The sequence below is a fragment of the Antennarius striatus genome, chromosome 7, assembly GCF_040054535.1.
Source record: "Antennarius striatus isolate MH-2024 chromosome 7, ASM4005453v1, whole genome shotgun sequence".
NCBI classification, from domain to species: domain Eukaryota; kingdom Metazoa; phylum Chordata; class Actinopteri; order Lophiiformes; family Antennariidae; genus Antennarius; species Antennarius striatus.
Window position 1 is genome coordinate 7,058,924 of NC_090782.1, and position 22,264 is coordinate 7,081,187.

Below are 22,264 nucleotides of genomic sequence, written 5' to 3' on the forward strand. Positions count from 1 at the left end.
CAACAACATCTTCACTGTGATCAATTAATCATTTAAGAGACTTAGCTGGTCCTTAGATCCACAACTTCATGCTGTATGTTGTGGTTGCCTATATCACAGGATATGAGTTAGACGAGCAAAACATGGCACGCCATTCGTTATTAAAAGAAGTACACAGAGAAGTACATTTGTGTATGCACAACACCTATACAGGTTGCCAGTTTGGTTCAACCTTTCTTTGTGAATCAGCCTTTTCTGTCATGACCTTCATCAAGAAGACAAAACACGCCTCACTAATGCACATCTGCAAGACTCAGAGTTACAGTTACACCCCACAATACGATACACCAGTGAACAGCGTGCAAGAAGTGGAACCTTGTTTTTGTGCAGACCACTGCTGTGTGAAGAGCTTGGAAGTATTGAACCCTGGTGCCCCATCCTCTCCCCTGACACACGGTCCCACAGCCTTTGCCTCCCTTGGAGAGTTATTACTGTGCCCATTATCATTCATGCCAGTCAGGGGAGCAGCCATGCACACTGCTATTTGGACACACACAAACACCCAAACTGTCACACATATCTGCTGCCTTTAACCCACAGTGCTGAAATGGCCAAGATGAGATTGTTACACTGAAGTATTTCTCCAGATATTCAGGGATATTTTACAAAACGTCTAACTGATTCAAACATTGTCCAACCATTTTTGTCCCTCCAGACCATCTCGTCGGCGACGCTCAGTGGGAGTTGCCAATGCCACACAATCCTCCTTCTTCCATACCACAGCTCCCAGTTGGCCATTTGGTGCCACTGCATCTACTGCTGAAGAAGAGGACGAGGAGGGATCCAAGGTCTCACACACTGAACATGAAATACTATATTCTTTGTCAGTGTTTTCTCAATATACACTGCTCACAAAAATTAAAGAAACACTTTTTTAATTGGGCCTGGCATGAAATTAGTTAAACCTGTCTGATAATTTTCTGGTTGGTTAAGCAGCTGAGGACATCGTTAATCACTTTCAGCTGTATTGGTGTTGATGGACTTAACAACAGGTGCACTACAGTGGCAACAATTAGAAAACCCTCAGAACAGGACTGGTTTCACATGTGGAGGTCATCTCAAGTTTCTCCCTCTTGATCTTTTTTGACTGGTTTTGGCTTGAGTAATCATCTCTACTGGCAGTATGAGGCGATTCCTTAACCCTACAGAAGTTGCATAGGTTGTCCAACTTCTCCAGGATGGCACATCCACACGCGCTGCAGCAGGAAGGTTTAAAGTGTCTCCCAGCACAATCTCCAGAATATGGAGGAGATTTCAGGAGGCTGGTGGTTATTCTTGGAGACCTGGACAGGGCCATAGAGCTAGACAGGCCCATCAGCAGGACCGGTACCCTGGTGCAGGAGGTCCTGTTTTCCTTCTAATGCATGACAATGTGGCAAGAGTATGCAGGCAGTACCTGGAGGATGAAGGAGTTGAAACAATTGAATGGCCTTCACAATCACCTGACTTAAACCCAATAGAACATCTGTGGGACATTATGTCTAAGTCCATTAGGCGCCACCAGGTTGCTCCTCAGACTGTACAACAGCTCAGGGATGCCCTCGCACTGATTTGGGAGGAAATTCCACAAGACACCATCTGTCATGTCATTAGGAGCATGCCGCGACGTTGTCAAGCATGCATACAAGCTCATGGGGGCCACACAAGATACTGAAAAGCATTGTGAGTTGCAGAAATTTTTGAAAAAATGGACTAGCCTGCCACATCCTCATTTCACTCTGATTTTAGGGTGTCTACACAAATAAGCCCTCTGTAGGCTGAAAACTTTTATTTCCATTAAAAGACTTGGTAACTTTTGTTCCTAAGACATTACCCTGTTGTTTTTTGTATAGATATCCAACTTCATATTGAGATCTGATGTATCTAATGTGTTTCTTTTAAGTGTTCCTTTAATTTTTGTGAGCAGTGTATGTGTTGCTTGTTTGCTTTGCCACATTCTTGAGTTCCTAGAAAAATGAAATGAATCATGTTCCTATTCAGCAGTTACCTAAATTCAGAAGAGACAAATGTTTACTCTGTAAAATAACAGTCAGTAGTCAATACGCAAGAACTTTTGTCATAACTGTGTGATGAATACTGATCTTTATAACTTAGGTAAACAAATTAAAAGAACAAGTGTTTTGATTTATTGAATGTATTATCTGTGTATGTTGGAGTAATAGGATCTGTCTCTCCTGCTTAAGGTGGAGCTGAAGGTGTTCCTAAAGGAATCAACTGTCATCTCCAACCTGCATCACTTTACCAGTTATAAGATAGAGATCATGGCCTGCAACCACCCGACAGACCTCAAACGCTGCAGCATGGCTACGTTTGTCAGTGCTCGAACTATGCCAGAGGGTAAGAACTAATAAAAAAATCTCCCACCTAAATGTTTGCTAGTTTAATTGCTAGTTAGTATAGTTGGTACACCATCTTAACTTAATTGTATCATCCCCTATGGCCTTTGGTGATTAGAACAGTCATATAGTTAAAAATGCATGACACTGTAGACAAAAAGCACCTCCTATTATACCCCAAACAATTTATAAAGGCAGTTGGAGACCCAAGTGACCCACAATAAACGCTGGAAAATACAGCGCTTTCCCTGCATGTGGGCCAAGTTAATAACCAAGTGTTTTTCTTTTGGTCTGGTGCCTGCAGATAAAGCTGATCATATCCCAGGCCCTGTGACCCATGAGATAGTGACGGCAGAGCCTCCCTATGTAATGATTAAATGGAATGCACCCCACTCTCCTAATGGCCTCATCATCTTGTATGAAGTGTTTTACAAGAAGGTTGGCGACTCTGAGGTCAGTATCAATCACCTATGAGCATTTAGAGTGTGAGAGACTGGAACGTTTTGATTTTTTATTTTTCCCTAATTTGAAGACACAAGTGAAGGAAGGAAAAAATTGCTGAAATGATTTGGATCTAATTTGTAGGAGGGAGAGGCACAGGGCTTAAAGGGCAGCGGTTATGGATGAATAAGTTATGGATGAAGGTAGAAAGAACAAGGAGAGATCCAGGTTAACACTGGTGGAGGAGAAACAACTCAATGGCTGCCATTGACATCTAGAGACGTGTGTGTGTGTGTTTTCTGAATTGAGGGATCAATAAAGTACAATACATCTTCCATATGTAGAAAAATTTACAAAAGACTGTTTTTGTTTATGAAATTCATACCTCTCTGCTGCATGTTTTGCATATTCATATTTTTGTGCGCTTGTGTGCGCAAGTCAGTGTGTAACAGTGCGTAAATGTGCTGTTGTTGTTGTTTACTCGACGTAAACACAGCAATTCATCTGTTATTGCTATTCATTGCTGCACTGCCTGACCCAAAGAGCCAGGAGCAGCTTTGTTGCCATAGTGACAGAGGCAGGAAGGAAGACTAGCATCTCAGACGACATCTCCAGCGTACTGCACCACTAACACACCCTGCTGCTCAGAGGATCCGGAGCTTTTTCTTTATTTCAGTTATTTGGGTTATTCCACAGCAGTGACATACAGCACATCAAACACATTAAAGAAAGATCCCACTGATTTCCACACTGCCATCAGGCCTGTAGCTTGTATTACATGGCTAAAATAATTTGACTAAAGTTTATTGATAAATTTTTTTCAAGTTTTTTTTTTTTAAAGAGCGTTTTAGTCTTTTCTGTGGGACAGAAACAGCTGAAGACTGAGAGGGACTTTAGGGTTGAATGTTGACATTTCTCTGTTTTTATTTCTAATAATAAAAAAATTTGTTTTTCCATCATCATCTTCAGGTTCACACAGCCTGTGTGTCACGGCCGGCCTACCTCAAGTCAGGTGGTACGAAGCTTTCGCTGGTGCAACCTGGGAACTACAGTGTGAGGGTCAGAGCCACCTCCTTGGCAGGAAATGGCTCCTTTACAGAGACCACATATTTCTTCATGCCCAATCGTAAGACTGGAGACTGTGTGCAAGATTTTATTGAAGTCACATGTTTTGAAGTCATGCCTTATTCACATGTGCATTGTTCGCTTATGGTCGTTTAGTGCAGATCTGTTGTTGACAGTCAAATGAACTGATGTTCTCTGTGTTTACTACAGCGGATCCAGGTTTGATCTGGATTGTGATTGGCCCAGTGATCTGCTTTATCCTGCTGTTGTTCGTGGGAGGAGCAGTTTTTGTGATTTTCAAGAAGAAGTAAGATTTTTTGACAGACTGAGCAAGCTGCTCCACATTAGATCAAAGAGGGGGTGCTGATTAATTTTATTGAATATCTGTAGTGGTATTAGATTGTGAAGAGGATGTTCAGGCCTAGCTTTTATCGGGGGTAAATAGACAAATAATTCTGCTCGCAGGCATATTCACAGTAGGGAATTTTCACTTCAATGCTTTGTGTCTCTGTCACAGGCAAACGGAAGGGCCGACCGGACCTCTTATCGCCTCCTCGAACCCAGAGTACCTCAGTGCCAACGATGGTGAGTAGAGCATTAAAATAAAACGGATGGATAGGATGAATTGTGAAGTTCACTCCATCAAAATGTGTTTTATTCTGCGTAGTGTACGTTCCTGACGAGTGGGAGGTGCCACGGGAGAAGATCATGGTGCTCAGAGAGCTGGGCCAGGGCTCCTTCGGCATGGTGTACGAGGGAATAGCCAAGGATATCGTCAAAGGAGACCCGGACACGCGTGTAGCCGTGAAGACCGTGAATGAATCAGCCAGCCTGCGTGAAAGAATCGAGTTCCTCAATGAAGCCTCTGTCATGAAGGCCTTCAGCTGTCACCACGTGGTACGGCTCTTCATAGGCTGCTTTCTCTGACAGTTTCATTACTGATGAACTCGTTGGAGCTGCCATCCCATAGCGTACATGACAACTTAATATTACGACAGTGACTGTTTGATTCCAGACACAATTACATATAATTATACTTGAATATTACAAACACCGTATCTTCCAACAGGACATGTTTTAGATTAGCTGTAGAACTGTTGAACTGGTGTTTCTTGTTAATGTGTCACCATTGTTTGTATAACTCAGTGTGTTTTCTGTCTATAGGTTCGTCTGTTAGGTGTGGTGTCTAAAGGTCAGCCTACGCTGGTAGTAATGGAGCTGATGACCCATGGTGACCTGAAGAGCTACTTGCGGAGTCTCAGGCCAGATTCTGAGGTGTGTGTCTTCTCTGAATCTATACAACCAGGAAGAAATCATTATCACAGCAAAGGAAGACTCGCTTTTATTTTATTTTTGTGTGTTTTTGTAGAACAACCCATCTGGTCGTCAACCACCTACGCTGAAGGAGATGATCCAGATGGCGGCAGAGATTGCAGACGGCATGGCCTACCTCAATGCAAAGAAGTTTGTCCACAGAGACCTGGCAGCCAGGAACTGCATGGTGGCAGAAGACTTCACCGTCAAGATTGGAGGTGCTGTAAATTATTTGATGTCCTTTTGCTTACATTGCATTTAAAGATTCGTGCCTGTCAGTGGTGGTTGAATGAATCAGTTGTCACAGCGTGTGCTCATTGGTCTGGCAGACTTCGGGATGACCCGCGACATTTATGAAACCGACTACTACCGTAAAGGAGGGAAGGGCCTGCTTCCTGTCAGGTGGATGGCTCCAGAGTCCCTGAAGGACGGAGTCTTCACCGCCCACTCTGACTGCTGGTAAGTCACACCTCAGGTTTTACAACCCAGATTACGTTATTACTAGGGCATATACAGTGTGCAAATGTGAGACCAAATGACACACCGATGCACTCTGTTTGTCACTGTTAGTCATTTAGGTCAAGATTGGATCATTCAGAAGTCATCAGAACTTCTGGAGTAAGTTAGCTGAGCTGAGAGAATAGGGGGCCAATACTTTAGCACAGTGGTCCCCAAACCCCGGGCCGTGGACCGCTACCAGTCCGTGGGTCATTTGGTATCGGGCTATACAGAATTAAAAAATGATTTGCATTACTTCCGTTTTATTTATTTCGGAGTCAGAAAGATGTTTTATTTTGAAAAATGACGTCTGTCACGCTTGACTGGTCTCGGTCACGTGACAGGTTACCCCTAAATTAAGCGCCCACCACCAGTCCAGTGTACTGGATTAAAATCAAGGCAGATTATCCTGAGATCGCCCAAAAAGTATCGCAAACCCCGTTTCCATTTCCAAACTCCTGTCCTTGCGAAGCGGCATTTGTTTGTTTATTGTCTGTTGATGTCTGCATTTCACATAAAACCACTGCGGATGATTTATTCTTAGACTACTGCTGTCCTGGCGTCATTAACGATTATAGAGCAAATGAAGGCCGGTCCGTGAAATACTGTCTTAGATGAAAACCAGTCCGTGGTGCAAAAAAAGGTTGGGGACCGCTGCTTTAGCACATCCTACTTTTCAGTTTTTTATTTCTAAACACAATATAAAATGTTGAATAAATTTGGTTCCACTTCGCGATTGTGTCTCACATGTTGTTGATTCTTGAAAAATATTTTCAGTTTGTTATCTTTAAGTTTGAAGCCTGAAATGTGGCAAAATGTCAAAAAGTTCTTGGGGGGGGCAATACTTTCGCAAGGCACTGTCATCTCATGTGCTTGTGTTTGTCTGCAGGTCATTTGGCGTCGTTCTGTGGGAGATCAGCACGTTAGCAGAGCAGCCTTATCAGGGTCTGTCTAACGAACAGGTTCTCAAGTTCGTCATGGATGGAGGGTACCTGGATCGGCCAGACAACTGCCCTGAGAGGATGTGAGTTCACTCTAACACACTGACACAGGAGAACGTCTGAGGTGGACATCTCATGGTTTCATTTTAGGCAGATGGACACTGAGTAAAAGAATTTGAAATAACTCGATCCTCAAAGAAAACTGAAATTGGCAATAAATTTTAGAATAGTTTCCTGTGGCTTTCTACTGCTTCTAATATTCTTCTGTATCTTCATTTGAAGCTGAATGTGTACAAACTGTTACTGTCTAACATTTTATCACAAATGTTTACATATTTAAACATCATTACAATGGACAGGATCATCAAATGTCATCTTGTTGATAATGGTGTCTGATATTGTATTATAATTTGTAATTCTGCATGGGGAAAGAAACTACACAGACGTGTATAGACATTTCCTCCGTCGCAAATATTATGACAGAAGAGGAAACTAAACATGGATGCCTTTATCATAATAAGGCAAATATCACTTCAGTAATTTTGAACATTTACACTCAAACCATTTATAACATGTTAATCTGTATGATATAGATTGAGACGTATGTTTAGGCATGTTGTCAGGAAAGGTTTTATGTTACATAATATTGAATTAAAAAACACAAAAATATATTTTAAGTAGTTGTTTTTACAATCATATATATGTTTTTGGGATGATTTTGGTTACTCATTTCATTTCAGGCCCTTATATTCTTTACTATTTTAAATAAGGCCTGCTAGACTTTAAATCCTCGTCACCTGCTTGAGCTCATTGCATTTCTCCTGTATCTGAATATAGGGCTAAAGGTTTAAGCTGCGTCTCTTTTTCCTGTTTCCCAGGCACAGCCTGATGCAGATGTGCTGGCAGTACAACCCCAAGATGCGGCCGATGTTCCACGAGATCATCGACATGCTGCGAGAGGACCTGCACCCATCTTTCCAGGAGGTCTCCTTCTTCTACAGCGAGGAGAACAAAGTCCCAGAGACCGAGGAGTTCGACTTGGACCTGGACAACATGGAGAGCATTCCCCTGGACCCGTCTTCATACTCACAGAGAGAGGAGATCTTGAGCAGGGACAGCGGGCCGTCGGTGGCCCTCAGAGGGAACTATGAGGAGCACGTTCCCTACACACACATGAATGGTGGCAAGAAAAACGGACGAATCTTATCGTTGCCTAGATCTAGCCCTTCCTAACATTTTCTTTTTCCTGAAAGAACTCATTTAACCCCATCCTCTCTTCACTCCTGTTTTTCTCTACCAGTCTGTCTTTCCCTTATCTTTCATGTTTCTTTCATTTCTTATGATAATTTTCTTTTTCTTGGAGAAGACCTTCAAAAAAAAATCCACAGATCTCAGGACTTTTCATTATCTTCCTCATGGCTGCCAAACAGGCAAGCAAGGGATGTAAACATGGTGTAACACTTTTTTAACTTCCTCTACAACACATTAGTACTCATGTACTGTTTTTCATTATTGCCATGTTTCCAGGACTTAAGATGGAAACGGATAAAAATAGACTGTGAACACAACAAACCTTAGACAACCAAGAAGGCTGCTTACGCCTCTTCTAGACTCGCCCCTCTTCTCCCTTCCACTCTGCTTTTCTGTGCATTTTTCTTCAAGAGAAATCTTAATACTCAAATTGTGGCCTTTTTATATGTGGCCTATCAACAAAGAGGAGCGTCTATCAGCGTTTATACTAATTTCCTTTTGAACAGTTACTTAATCAGTTTGGAACAGGAGGATGACTTTGAGAGACTTGATCCTAGAACAAACATCTATTCCTAGAGGAATCTTTTTTTTTTTTTTTGTCTGCAGAATTCCAAACTACACACAGATTCATTGGGTTTTTGGTTAAATAATTTTAATTTATTTGCTCTTATTGATATTTGCTCTTTCATTTTCTTTTTTTCTTCTTCTTGATTTTATTTCTGTGTCCTCACTATATGGCTGAAGGATGTTTAAACAGTTAAGAATTGGACAAAATAGTTCCTCAGACTGACCAATAGCTGCTGCTCCAATATATTTTAGTGGTTATAGAAATATATATAATATATATAGTTTATATGGAATATTGGTATCCACGTGCCAATATTATCTATATAATAGATAACATATTGATGTTTTTGTAAATAGCTCATATTTGTAATATTATTCATCAGAGGCTTTGCTTGTATTTTGTTGGCCAGGTTTTTGTCTTTCTGGGTTTTTAAATTTTCTTATTTTTGTAGCCCCAGAAATCACACTATCATCAGAGCTCTCTGTCTAGGGCCTGCAGTCCACCCTTTGAATACTCTACTCCCTCTGAATGGGAGAGGAGAATTATTATCAACTCACTGTATGATTTCTTTTTTATAATAACTTCGTAACCACTGAGAGCTGTCAGTATTTGGGTGCAACTTTACAACAACAGAATAACCAAAAAAAAAAAAAAAACCAACAAAAACATTTTATAAAGGGGAATGAGGTGTCTCTTTGATGGAGGTGCACCTGTTGTGGGTTTGTCTGTGTGTCCGCTGTGTGTCTGGTCAGATCACACTGGAGCTGAGGTCTTTGTGCGTCTCTTTATCACAGGTCTATCGTGTCTGTGACGTGTCTGTACTGGTTGGGTTGTTGTTAGCCGTCAGCGATGTTAGGGAATGTCGAGAGTTTGTCTTTGCCTGGTGATTTCATGTCGGCTTGACTTTTCAGCTCTCAACCAAACGCAGGTGAAGCGGAGAAAAGAAGCAGTTTTTGATAAAAGTATTTTTGTAAAATCAGCATTTAAATCTGAGTTTGTGTTCCTACCTGAGCTGAGCACCGGCACAGAGCAAGACCTTCAGTGTTCTGTGGAGAGTTTTATCAAATCTGCACATACCAGTTTCCTCTCGCTGTTGTACCTTTTGCTCTGCACCTCCTGCGTGCCCTCCCTCTTCAGTTTTCACGAAGCTTCCCTTTTGGCTTCTGAGCTTACTGCTCAAAATGGAAATTTCCACTTTTTGTGGTGGAGGGCTGGGGAAATATGGAAATGAAGTTCCAACTGTATACAGAGTCCACAGCAGGTAGTGGAGGGGTTGGCGTCTCTAACACTGTGTCTGGGAGAGACAGAGGGCCTGTGTGTGACTGATGTGTTGTTAATCCTGTTATTCTCTCTGCTATCACATGCAGTTAGATGGTGTGCAGCAGTTATTTCACTCAGGTCTGACATTCCAGGATTTAGCCGGAACCGCTTCGTTCCCACGTCAACCGCCTGTTTTGCATGCCTGCTGGCAAAACCTTTACGATCACCTCACCCCGTCCGATCCAGAACAGACATAAAAGATGTGCTTTTCCTTTATAATAATGGAGTATTTGAAGTTTGTCACCCCACCCCACCCCTTATCAGAAACATTCCTGTAAATTGCACCCTTACTCATAGCTGTCCTCATCGCTTACCCTTGAGTTTAAACCGTTAGTTCACCAAGGCATCAGTTTCACAGCTGATTGTGTGTGCACCCTGGTCTCTCTGACAGCAGTCAGTGGCGGGATGTGACGGTCGGCCTGTGCTCTTTGTATCCGGACGCACTGACCGGTGTGCTTGCCAATCTAGCCGAACAGCATTCAGCACTTATACTATAGCCAAAGTGTTGGCAGCTTTCTGTCAACAACAAACCCACAGAATCAGAGTCTGAGAAAGCAGAGAAGCTGCCTCCATGTTTTACCAGTGCCTTTCAAACGCAGAGCCACGTCCAGGCTAGTTTTTGGCGAGCGACCCACAAACACAGGCCTCTGTGCTCTCTCTGCTGGCTGTGAGGCCGGAGAGGCACCGGGGAACAAAGCAGCATCTGCATCCGTGTTTGTCGACTTGAAACGCTGTTGTTTTCTGGGAGAGAAGGAGCAGATGTCTTTGGGGGAATTTTTATTCGGTACCTTTTGTTTCAGCTTGTTGCCAGCGTTGAGGTTTGAACACTAATGTTCACCTAGTGCTTTAGAAGCAACACTGTGGATCGGCCCGGGTCTGTGCTGTAGGCACGCAGAGGCGCCTGAGGTAATGATGTAGATTTTACCTAATTATTCTGAGGTGTTACAATCTTGAGCTTTTGTACTTTAAATAATCTGTGATATAGTTTGGAAAATAAAAGTAAAAAACAAAACAAAATTAAAACAAAAAAAAAAACCTGATTCCTGTCGATTTTGCGTACACAACAGAAAAATGGTGGACCTTTGCTGTGTCGCAATTCCACACTATATGCTAATGCTACATTCTTATCTTAATCCTATGTTTTTGGCTGTTAGTACATTTTTGTACTTTGAGTGTACTTAATTTACCAGAAAAAAACCACACACACACACTACAGACTCAAAACCCAGTCAGAATTGGTGTGTAGTATGGAAGTGGGACATAGCTCCTGTCTCCACCTCGACTTAGGTTGCTAATCTTGTGGTGATGTTCACATGCATATGCAATTTTCAATTGAGATGGTGCCCATATCTTTAAAATAACAGATATTTATTTTATTATGATCATTGTCATTGTATGAGAAGAACACAGTTAGCTCTTTAGTCAAGCATTTTGAAGTGTTTGAAGGTGGAGCGATGCTAAAGCCTAGTTTGTTGTTGTACCGGTGGAGTAGCTGGTGGTGAGCAGCAGGAGTGGTAGTTAGTTAGTTCCTAAGTAATTGTTGTTGTTTTTGTGTGTGGCCAGAGTCTACCTCAGTGCATATGGAGGAATCAGTCCAAACAGCCTAAATCATCCCTGTCAGTCGCTTAGCATCCCCTCATTTCAAATGTAATTTTTTTTATATAAATATATATGAATTTGTCAACTCTGCTAAACCCCTCTGCCTCTTGGTATCCTGTCTTTTTTTCTGGGGGGAAGCTGACACTGGCTGATATCTTTTATTGTTTCTATTTTAACGTTTTGGATTATCGAGCTCATTTTCAGCCATTGGTGTGGAGTTCAGTAACACTCTTTCAAGATATGCAAGTGCAACCCTCTTCTATTTGCTACCCGTAGCACTTATTCATGTTGAGCATCAGACGGTAAATTGGCCTCATGGACGCCTTTAACTTTTATTGTTACTACAGTTTAGACCTTTTCTGGCTCCCTCCAGACACTGGAAGGAGCAGCATAGCTTTATTGTGTCTCTTTCCTATTTCCATATACACAGAATCTGTGGATTGTATGTGGCAGCAGCTCTGCTGGTTTCTGGGGATGTGACATCATCTGGCAGAAAGCCCTACTCCTCCTCCTCTTCTCTCTTGTTTGTAGTCAAAACAGTTAACATTCAAATGGTGGCTGAAGGAGGCCAAACATCTTCAAGCTTTTCCTGGTCAAGTCCAGTTGATTTTATTCAACACAGATTCAAGTCCTATGTTTCCTCCAGTTGTTGTTGGTTTGTGTGTGTGTCTCTGTTCTGATTTTTTTTGTTTTGTATGTATATTTTTTCTACTGTGAATATCAAGAGATAACCTTTATTTTCTGTCATTGCCATGGATTGGGTCTGTTTTGGACGACCAGGACACTGACGTCTGGGCTGGTTAAAGCGTTTCAAAGAGGAGGAACCCCCTCCCTCCTCTGAAAAGGAGAATAAAAGCTGGACTGGGACAATCCTGTGTGCCATAATAACTGTTAACGGACATCAAATCTAGATTGTAACTTCGTCTCAGGGAGGCAGCCTGATGCTTTGTGGTTCAAGGATAAAGAGGATGAGGAGGAAGAACAGCTACCTACCTACCTGTTATCTACTCTGACTGAAGCGCAAGTTCTCAGTACCATTGCAAAAAGTAACATGGAGTTTTCAACAATAAAAGTCCAAACACCCTTTTCAAAAGTCTGAAATCTTTCTGAGGTTTATCAGGAATCCTCTTCTCTGACGTGACGCGGTCTGGACTGCCCTCTAGCGGATGGATGGGAGCATTGCAGGTCAAGAGTGGTGACGTAAACAGGGCCCCCGATCCATAGTGCCTTGCTCACACTGATGGCCCTCCTGACACCCCCCTCCCCCTCACCCAGAGAGCAGACCCGCCACTAAAGGGGTTGTCTCCAACGATCACTAGAGGATTTTCCATCTCCAAACTGGAAATGGGGGAGAAAAAAAAAACAAAAAACGACGATTATGTTGGATTCATTCTGTGTTCTTTGGTTGTATCTGCAGAGAAAATCTGATTGCTTGGTGGAAAATTCTCTAATTTGAATTATATGAAATTTGATTTTTACCAAAATTTTGGACTTGTGTCTCTACACTGCTAGGCTCTGACTTGTTTTTGTGCATGAAACATGAATCATCTAAACCAGCGGATAGCTTTTATAAATTCAGGTGTAGTGATTTATTTTTCTGTTTTGACAGCAAGACCCCCAAAGCACATGAAAATAAAGAAGAAAAAAGATTTGCAACAAGTCATTGAATTACAATTGGGGATGTCCATGTAAAATCATTGTGATTTTTAAGAAATCAGCTGATTAATAAGCTCTTAACTACAACCCCCCCACTTAAAAAAAAAAAAAAAAGACCAAAAAAAAAAAAACCCCAAACAAAACAAAAGCACTTGACTGAAGAGAAGGGGACGTTTGTTTTGTTGAATTTTGATGAACGTGGTTTTACAGAGCATGCTAGTGACGGGACAGGGTGAGAACAAAGCATTTTATGTATTATTGTTTTATTTTAAGGAAAAGAAAAAATATTACACTTTAGAGATGTGGATATCAGTTTTTTAGCCAAAGTATGGAGGTCAAATACAATTACTTTTTCTGACTGTAAACTTTTACTACTCTTGTACATTAAAAATTTAAAATTATTATCGATATGTATATAACTTTTTTTCTAAATTGAAAAGGGTAGATGTTTTGTTGTTTTTCATGATACAACCCACTACAGAGAGAAGAGCAGAGTGGAATCTGTTGATGTAATAATCAGGAGCAGCACAATCCAGTTTGAGGGCTCAGCCTGGCAACAAGACCTAAACGATGTGTGGCCTGAAATCAATCCTGCTCTTAGCCTTCTGCATGTTCTGAATGTTGACCCACGTCATGCATTTCATCCCACCCAAATCCCGTGTGGAGCTTTGTCTCAGATGTGTCACCCGTCAAGATGTTGTTGTGTGATAAACGATGTATTTAATTTGCTAACGCATTTTTATTCTATGTGAAAAACTGGAAACGACCACTGCGCCTCCTTGTGAAGAAGAGGAGTGATGGAATCTTTAAATAAGCTAAAAAAGAGAAGGAAACTTTATCGATGTTTCCACAAGTAGACACCTTAACGTTTAGATTGTAAATCTGCATGTGTTTTAAGGAGAAAACGCTCATTGACTTTGATGGGAGTTGAGAAAATTGATGCGTGACAAACAGACGGCGGCATCATCTTCCTCTAGAACACTAGACTACGTCAGAGTGTAATGGTGACAAGCCTTCAGCGATACGAGTAGTACTGTGTCAGCCATGTGACAATGAACTGTTGATGTTATTGATTAGAGAGATCTGCCATTGATTACCGATGGACCGTGTGGCAGTCTCTTCTGAAGTTTAAAATCATTTTGTCAGTCCAGTGGTCTGCTCCAGTTTCCACACCCAGACTTTCTATTTATCTGTCTGTTCCCTGTGCTGTACATCGTTCAGATTAATGGAGTGTGTCTGTTGTCCTGGGTTCAAGTCTATCACGCTTTCTTTGTCTCTGATCGCTGCTCCTTCAAGTCTGTCTCCTCAGTGCACATAGGTGGTCCTTAGAATGCTGTGTGTAGTCTTGCAGGATACCTCTTCTATTAATGTCGTTTATTGCTGATGAACACGCTGATGTATTAATTCTGGGATACACTGTGTGTAAAACATGTGGAGACATCAGTGTGTGTGTGTGTGTGTGTGTGTGTGTCGACACAGGTGTAAATGTGTGTTTGTACAGTCCAAACCCGCAGCCCACTGAGATCGCTTCATCCCTCACACTGGATCCAAATGTGCCATTATCTTTATGTATCACGTATATCAACATACTGAACGCACACAATCACACACACACACACACACACACAGAAATATGTGCGTAATGTACAGGATCAAAAATGTGCCATGACTAAATGAACGCTTGACAATTTATTTTTTCTATGTTTTCAAAGGAGAGCCAAGTAGTGACATGTACAGAAAATGTTGCAATGATATGAAAATAAAAATCTTGCTGTGTGTAAATTATTCAATTAACTGTTTATATTAAAATTATGAATACAATTACTGGAGGATATGTGTCTTTTCACACTTCACTGATTGAGGCAGATAGATTCTACACAGGGTGGATTTCACTGTCAGAGAAAAACTATTGTGTGCAAATCACAAAAGGAGAAGCTTTATTTGTACCATGACATTACAAGGTTGGTGTGAAGAGACGCTGCTTTATGTCCTTTTCATGCTGCTTTATAAATTACTGAGCTACATAAGTCACAAGAGTTAGGATAACCTCAAATATGATGCACTGCTTTACATAAATCTACGGGAATTAGATTAAACTCATTTTAATGCATTTGTCACAATAGATCAATACAATAAGTAGTTGAATTCAAGTGGAGTCAAAATGATCTGTTTGACATTACAAAATATTTCTCTGCTGCTAACTAAATCACAAAAGGAACAGTTTGGGTTGGTCAATGAAGATAAAACGTTTCAAAACGTTAAGCACTCAGTGACGCGGCTCTGCCTCCTCAGAGCTGGAAGGCTGCAGCGTGGGGAGGAAAACGTGGATTCCATCAAGTGTCACAACGTCTTTAAAGAAAACATCATCTGTGAGGAAGCGGAAGCTTGTGCATCATCAGATATTCCGAAATGACCTGGAAATCTATGCAGACTGGTTTTCTGAAGAAGTGCTGAAGCATCCCGGAGTGGCCTTCACAGTCATACTACTTGAGTCCTATCAGAAATCTAAAGACATGTAAGAGGTGTTGAAGCATGTAAGCAAATTAATGTACATTACCTACAACTGATAGCTTTATCGAGGAGGAACGGGCTAAGATTCCTCAAAAGGCTTCCAAAAGCTGTCCCTGTTTACAATGTTTACATTGTTTACATGTTTACAACAGGTCATAGCAGTGGTGTCTGTTCAAAGTACTACAGATGTGTCATTATAAAAGCAGAGAGCTTAATCTGTTACACAGAGCTGCTTAAACTATTCTGATGACATTATTGTGCATGAATCATGTAAAGAATTTTGTCAGTAAAGCTAATAAATAATAGTAATAATGAGATTGAATAAATTTGCTTATGGCTGTAAAAATGATACTGCATTTATTTGACGGATATATTTGACTTTTATTTGAACAGTATTTTTGAGGGGGAAAAAACTACTTCCTCCACACATTTACTTTTATTTCTTTAAGAGGCTCAATTTCAGTGTCTTTCTCAAGAGTATCCTGAGGCAGTTGGTCAGACAGAATATAAATCGTACTTTTTTTTTACACACCTTCAAGGCCAGCTCAACATTTCCCAATTCAATTTTTAAAGGATGCAGTTGGATCAAATGTGTGAGGCTGCAGACCACAAGTCTGTTGATGAGCCACTCAGTGAAGCACTGATGTCCAACTGTAACAGCATCAGGTTTGAGTTTAGTTCAGATCAGAAAGTGATGAAATCTGTGAAGTGACTCGCTCTTATGCAACAGCATGGTGTTTTCCTCGGAACACACACACTGGTGTGTGTGAAACTGTGTATGGGCCAATCAGCAGCACTTTGTTCTCAGCTGCACACAATGAGACAAAAGAGGAAGCAGGCTTCAGATCCTGACTCTGCGAATGAACACACCTTCACTTCTCTGATCTCTGGACGTTGTGGAGAACAGCCAACATTTTCTTGCCGCCATCTTTTCACACTGAACAAATGTAAGTAGAGTTTAAGTCAAGGTTATCAGGGTTAGGGGTTAGGGCCAGGGTTAGATTTAGAGTTAAGGGTTAGGGTCAGAGTTAGGGTTAGGGTTAGCCAAGGGCAGTGGTTCTTTACCTTGTTGGAGGTACCGAACCCTGCTGGTTTCATATGCTCACTCACCGAACTCTTTAGTAAAATATATACTGTATATATATATATTTTTTGAATGTAAGATATAAGTACAGTATATGTTTTACTGGTGTATTTAATGAATTGTGCATTAATGTCACCTTTTTCAAAGAACAAAACCAAGACAGTGCATGAACTCACATGAAATTACCTACCTGCAAATCAGAGTAACTTCTGCTGTTGTTATTGAGAGACCAGTTCAGATGTGTGTGGCTTCACCTTGTCCAGCGCTACTCTGATGTCATTTTCACAGCAAAGTCTGTTTCTGTTGTTTTCCACGCAGCTTAAGGAAGTGTTGCTTTATTTTTGCCAGTGTGAGACTAGCATTGCTCAACTTGTCATTGTAAATCATGCAGAACGCTGACTCCCATCACGTTCAGTTATACAGTACATGTGAATTCACGTTAATAATAATAATAATGGATTAGGTTTATATAGCGCTTTTCTGGACACTCAAAGACGCTTTGCATTGGATCCATTATTCATTCACTCCTCATTCGTACCCATGTAGCCACGGCTGCCCTGGGGCAGACTGCTGGAGGCGTGGCTGCCAATCCGCGCCTCCGGTCCCTCCGACCACCAGCGGAACAATCACAAACATTTGCACACCAGCGAGTGCCCAAGAGGGGTAAAGTGTGTTGCCCAAGGACACAACGACAAATGACTCGGCGGGAGTGGGAATCGAACCACCGATCTTGAATCGTTGGACAACCTGCTCTACCACTGAGCCATGGCCGCCCGTTGCACATATTCGTCCGACCACTTTCTTTTTTTGCTCAACATAGATACTATGAATTAAAATATTAAGAAAGCAATCAGATGGCCTAGGGTTAGGGTTCGGGTTAGGGGTCAGGATTAGGGTTATGTTTAGGGGTTAGGGTAATGGGTTAGGGTTAGCCTAGGTAATGGTTAGGGGTAGGGTTAGGGGTAATGGTTAGGGGTTAGGGTCAGGGCTTAAGGTTAGCCTAGGGTTAGGCTAACCCTAACTCCAACCTCTAACCTAGGGTTAGGCTAACCCTAACTCCAACCCCTAACCTAGGGTTAGACTAACCCTAACTCCAACTCCTAACTCTAGGCTAACCCTACATCTAACCCTAACTTTAGGCTAACCCTAACCTTTAACCCTAACTCTAACCCTAAAATCTAACCCTAATCGCAACCCCTAACCCTAACCTTGATCCTAACCTTAACCCTAGGCTAACCCTAATCCCTAAATCCAAACCCTAACCCTGACCCTAACCCTGGGCTAACCCTAACCCCTAGCCCCAAACCATAACCCTGACCCTAAGCCCAACCGTAATGCCAGGCTAACCCTGACTTTAGGGATACCCCTAACCCTAACCTCTAACCCCTAAGCCTAACCCTAGGCTAACCCTAATCCTAACCCCTAACCCTAACCTTAGGCTAACCCTTAGACCAACTATCCATCTGGCCTCGAAATTTCGTTGTACCATCTGTGTGTGTATAATGACAATAAAGAAAGATTGACTTTTTTTGACTTTTTTTACCCTGACCCTAACCCCAACCCTAACCCTAGGTTAACCCTAATCCTAACCCTGACCCTAACCCTAACCGTAACCCTAACTTTAGGATAACCATAACTCTAACCCTTATCCCTAACCCTAACCCCTAACCCTAGTCTAACCCTAACCCTGACCCTAATTCTAATCCTAACTCCTAACCCTAACCCTCGGTTTACCCTAACCCTAACCCCTAACCCTAGGCTAACCCTAATCCTAACCCTGACCCTAACCCTAACCCTAACCCTAACCCTAACCTTAGGCTAACCATAACTCTAACCCTTGTCACTAACCCTAACCCCTAACCCTAGTCTAACCCTAACCCTGACCCTAATTCTAACCCTAATCCTAACTCCTAACCCTAACCCTCGGTTTACCCTAACCCTAACCCTTAACCCTAGGCTAACCCTAATCCTAACCCTGACCCTAACCCTAACTGTAACCCTAACCTTAGGCTAACCATAACTCTAACCCTTATCCCTAACCCTAACCCCTAACCCTAGTCTAACCCTAACCCTAATCCCTAACCCTAACCCTGACCCTAATTCTAACCCTAACCCTAACCCCTAACCCTAACCCTAGGCTAACCCTTACCCTAATCCTAACCCCTAACCCTAACCCTAGGCTAACCCTAACCCTAACCCTAAACCTGACCCTAATCGTAACCCTAACATTAACCTCTAACCCTAACCCTAGGCTAACCCTAACCCCTAACAGTACCCCTTACCCTAATCCTAACCCTGACCTTGACCCTAGCCCCTAACCCGACTTTAACCCTAATCCCAACCCTAACCCTAACCTTGACCCTAACCCCTAGCCCTAACACAAATACTCTGATTTGTATTTTCTTATTGTTTTGTTGGCGATGTGAGGTATTTTTCAAATGGGTTTTACTATTTACTTCTCTGCCTTGTCTGTGGGAAAGTAGGGAGACTTTTCCATTTGATGTGCAGTGATCTGAACTTGACAGTTATCCAACGTTACACTTGTGCAAATTAAAAGCACAGTGGTGGCAACAGTCGCCAGGCTCTGCACCTAGTAGTGGTAGCGGTGAGCTCTCTCTCTCCTGTATTCTCTGTTACTCTGCACAGCATTTTGAAAGCGCCTCATTTCACCTCTTCTGAAAGGATGTGGTGATCTCTGTGATTCATACAGAGAATAAACAACAATAGCTGGGTATGCGACTCTGTTTGGCATGTCTCTGCACACTCCCTTCATTGCATCGTCTTCCTTCTCTTTTTCTGTTTCTGCATCATTTCCTGAAAACCACGGGATCTTCACACCAGTCTGCAGGCACTGAAGCAGGCCTTATGGACACACTTAAGTTGATTCCCAGATGAGTTATTAGCTGTTGATTATTTTAAACATTTGAAACATATTTTCTTCCTTAACTTACCCCCCCCCCTCCAAATTAAAACCCCAGCTCCATTCTTCCATTCTTTCTTTGATCTGTCTCTACCTGCTGTCATCTTTTATGCTGTCCTTCAAGGAAGAAACTCTCACTCCCCCCCTCTTTCTCTCTCTCTCTCTCTCTCTCTCTCTCTCTCTCTCTCTACCCTCCCTCTGTCCCTCCTATCCCCTTGCCCAGTTTTTCTCCCCCTTCCTGGTCTCACTTGCTGCCAGAGGACCTATAGTTTTAGTGAATGAGCGACTGGTTTGTGCTGCTGCTATGGCGGGTTCTCCTCTCAACCACTCCTGGCCCTCCTTCTCTAAACTCTGGATGAAGAGATGGTCTTTCAAGAGAGGTACGGTGGGAGTGTGGCAGTCACCTCATGTCTCAGATGCTTTTGTAGAAGGTTCAAAGAGAAGACTGGGAGGAGGACGATCTGTGTGTGACCTGGATTGGGGTTGATATTGTGTGACAGCTGCAGAGCATCAGATGAGTTTGGTGCAAACTTCAGTGTCATTCTGCTTCATTTATGGGTCATAAGAACATAGAAATGTCACCATACATGCATCGTTAATAAGGAAGCTCTAGCTCTTCATTGTAAGATAATCATGTTGTGTGTTGGAACTGATGACAGAAGTGTCACTCTATCATATGCGGCTTATTTCTAGAGGATTGCTGTAGCACTGGTGGTTTGATCGATTAAGACAAGCAGAGATGATCGAGGCAGCAACTTATTTCTTCTTTCTTCTGCTTGTCCGTCTCTGTTAGTTCACTCATGCTTTTTCACCATGAAGCCTGTGCAGAAGAATATGTCTGTTCAGACCGACAGGAGTGCGGTTGTAACATTTTGCTCTGGACGGAGCTTCTCCTGCTTCCTGCTTTGATACGGAGTTCAGATGAGCGTCGGATCAAACAGGCTCTCTGTTGTTTTGATGTGTTCCTGCCTCAGATCTGAAAGCCTCTGTGCTCTCTGTCCACCTGCACACACACACACACACACACACACACACACACGGAATCAGACTGAGATCTGTCACAAACTGTAATTTTGTGACGATGTGCTTGTTGTGTCATCATCTGTTTGATAGAACTTGGTGTCCAGTTCTTCAGCTGACCGTATCATATGAGGACTGACTTCCTCTCGTGACTGTCATGTATGTGGTGAACACAGAGTGACAGCGTTCCCCTCGTGTCACATTGCTTCAAATGTTTCAAACCCCGTCATAACAACAACAACAACTACAACTACGCTGAGTGCATACCTCTGTTTAATCGCAGATATGAAACTACGATCTAAGGTTACTGGAATTGTAACAAGCAGTTTTTAAATCTGGTAGATTCTCATTTTGATCTGGACCATTTTCTCACACTCCTACACGGATACCTGATGCTTCCATCAGGAAACATCAATTATTCATCAAGAAATTAAGTAAAGTGTTGAACAATGTCACACCTTGAAATATTATTACTATGATATTCTATTATAACAATATATTATCAGTATTATTTATAATAAATAAATATTACCTTTTTCTGATTCACACCAAACATTCACTCATTCATTCATTCATTCATTTATTTCCTCAACCTGCTTCATCCGCTTGCGCAGGTAGCAGGGAGCTGGAGTCTATCCCATTGTCTTAGGGTGTGACTTTGATTACCTGCTGGTAATCGAAGAACAGAGATGAAAATGTAGCCTCAAAATCACAGGTGGTCTTTTTATTATAAATATTTTAAGTATTTCATTTCCCTTAATTTAATAATTAAGGTTTCAACTCTTTTCTACAGCAGTATCCTGGGAAAGTAGGAGACAACACAAACCAACAAATTTAAAACAAATGCACCAACACATGGTTTCCTGATTGAGGAGCAGCAGACCTGAACATGTTCATCTGTTTTCAGAACAAACTCCAGGGACAAACAGCAAGAATTAGAGAAGAATTTTTTTTTAAATTTAAAAATGTGAAGATTTGTGAATTCAAAATACAGTGGTGTATTGTTTATTTTAAGGAAATTATCAAACCATGTCTCGATTATTTCATTTATTTAGTCCTGAAACCAAACTTTATTAAAGAGGATTTATTTTATGTGTCAAAGACGTTTGAGGTTTGAACGTGTCTCACCTCCAAGATGGAAAGACATGGCGTGTCCCTCATCAGCAGACATCTAAAGAAGTTCTTATAGGGAAAAAGAGACATTTTCATGAAAAAAAATGAATAAATACATAGATAAATAAATAATTGCTTATGGTTTGACATTAATCATTAACTATAAAATCGTGAAACCTCCAAAAGTTTCATGATCATTCAGTTCAGAACAGTCAAACAACAGTTTTAGACAAACCGGTATAACAAGCTGATATAACACACACACACACACACACACACACACACACACACACACACACACACACACACACACACACACACACTGATGTTTCATCCTTACAAGATGCACTAGCAGATACAAGAGGCCCACCATAAAAGGCTGCAGCGCTGCTATGAGACGGCATCAGGCAGCGGCAGCAGGTCTGTGCTGTTGGAGTTTATAGCATGATGGGGATTTGGACATGAACAGATTCCCCCTCCAGAGGGGATGCTGCCATCCCACAGCCTCAGGCAGTGATTTAGTAATATAGAAAATAGATGCACGGTGTGTGTGTGAATGTTTATGTGAGCGCGTCTCTCTGCTACTGG

The 22,264-nt window shown here is 41.8% G+C and overlaps 2 protein-coding genes and 1 long non-coding RNA gene across 3 annotated transcripts in view; 2 read left to right on the top strand and 1 right to left on the bottom strand.

Moving 5' to 3' along the window:
* insrb (insulin receptor b) overlaps positions 1-14,852 on the top strand; it is an 81,455-nt gene extending 66,603 nt beyond the window's left edge. The window contains exons 12-23 of the mRNA XM_068319107.1: positions 695-827; positions 2,223-2,376; positions 2,680-2,828; positions 3,786-3,942; positions 4,092-4,188; positions 4,399-4,466; positions 4,549-4,778; positions 5,046-5,156; positions 5,251-5,413; positions 5,525-5,654; positions 6,583-6,717; positions 7,513-14,852. Coding sequence (XP_068175208.1) covers positions 695-827; positions 2,223-2,376; positions 2,680-2,828; positions 3,786-3,942; positions 4,092-4,188; positions 4,399-4,466; positions 4,549-4,778; positions 5,046-5,156; positions 5,251-5,413; positions 5,525-5,654; positions 6,583-6,717; positions 7,513-7,867 — 1,882 coding nt within the window. The 3' untranslated portion in view covers positions 7,868-14,852. The remainder of the gene's footprint in view (positions 1-694; positions 828-2,222; positions 2,377-2,679; positions 2,829-3,785; positions 3,943-4,091; positions 4,189-4,398; positions 4,467-4,548; positions 4,779-5,045; positions 5,157-5,250; positions 5,414-5,524; positions 5,655-6,582; positions 6,718-7,512) is intronic.
* Positions 14,853-14,963: 111 nt separating this feature from the next.
* On the bottom strand, positions 14,964-16,930 carry LOC137598684 (uncharacterized). The gene is made up of 3 exons (XR_011036722.1): positions 16,814-16,930; positions 16,410-16,476; positions 14,964-15,533 (listed from the first exon to the last, which is right to left on the bottom strand). It is a non-coding gene; the product is annotated as an uncharacterized lncRNA (long non-coding RNA).
* The window catches only part of arhgef18b (rho/rac guanine nucleotide exchange factor (GEF) 18b), a 38,614-nt gene continuing 32,233 nt past the window's right edge, over positions 15,884-22,264 (top strand). Inside the window, exon 1 of the mRNA XM_068319101.1 lies at positions 15,884-16,486. Coding sequence (XP_068175202.1) covers positions 16,261-16,486 — 226 coding nt within the window. The 5' untranslated portion in view covers positions 15,884-16,260. The remainder of the gene's footprint in view (positions 16,487-22,264) is intronic.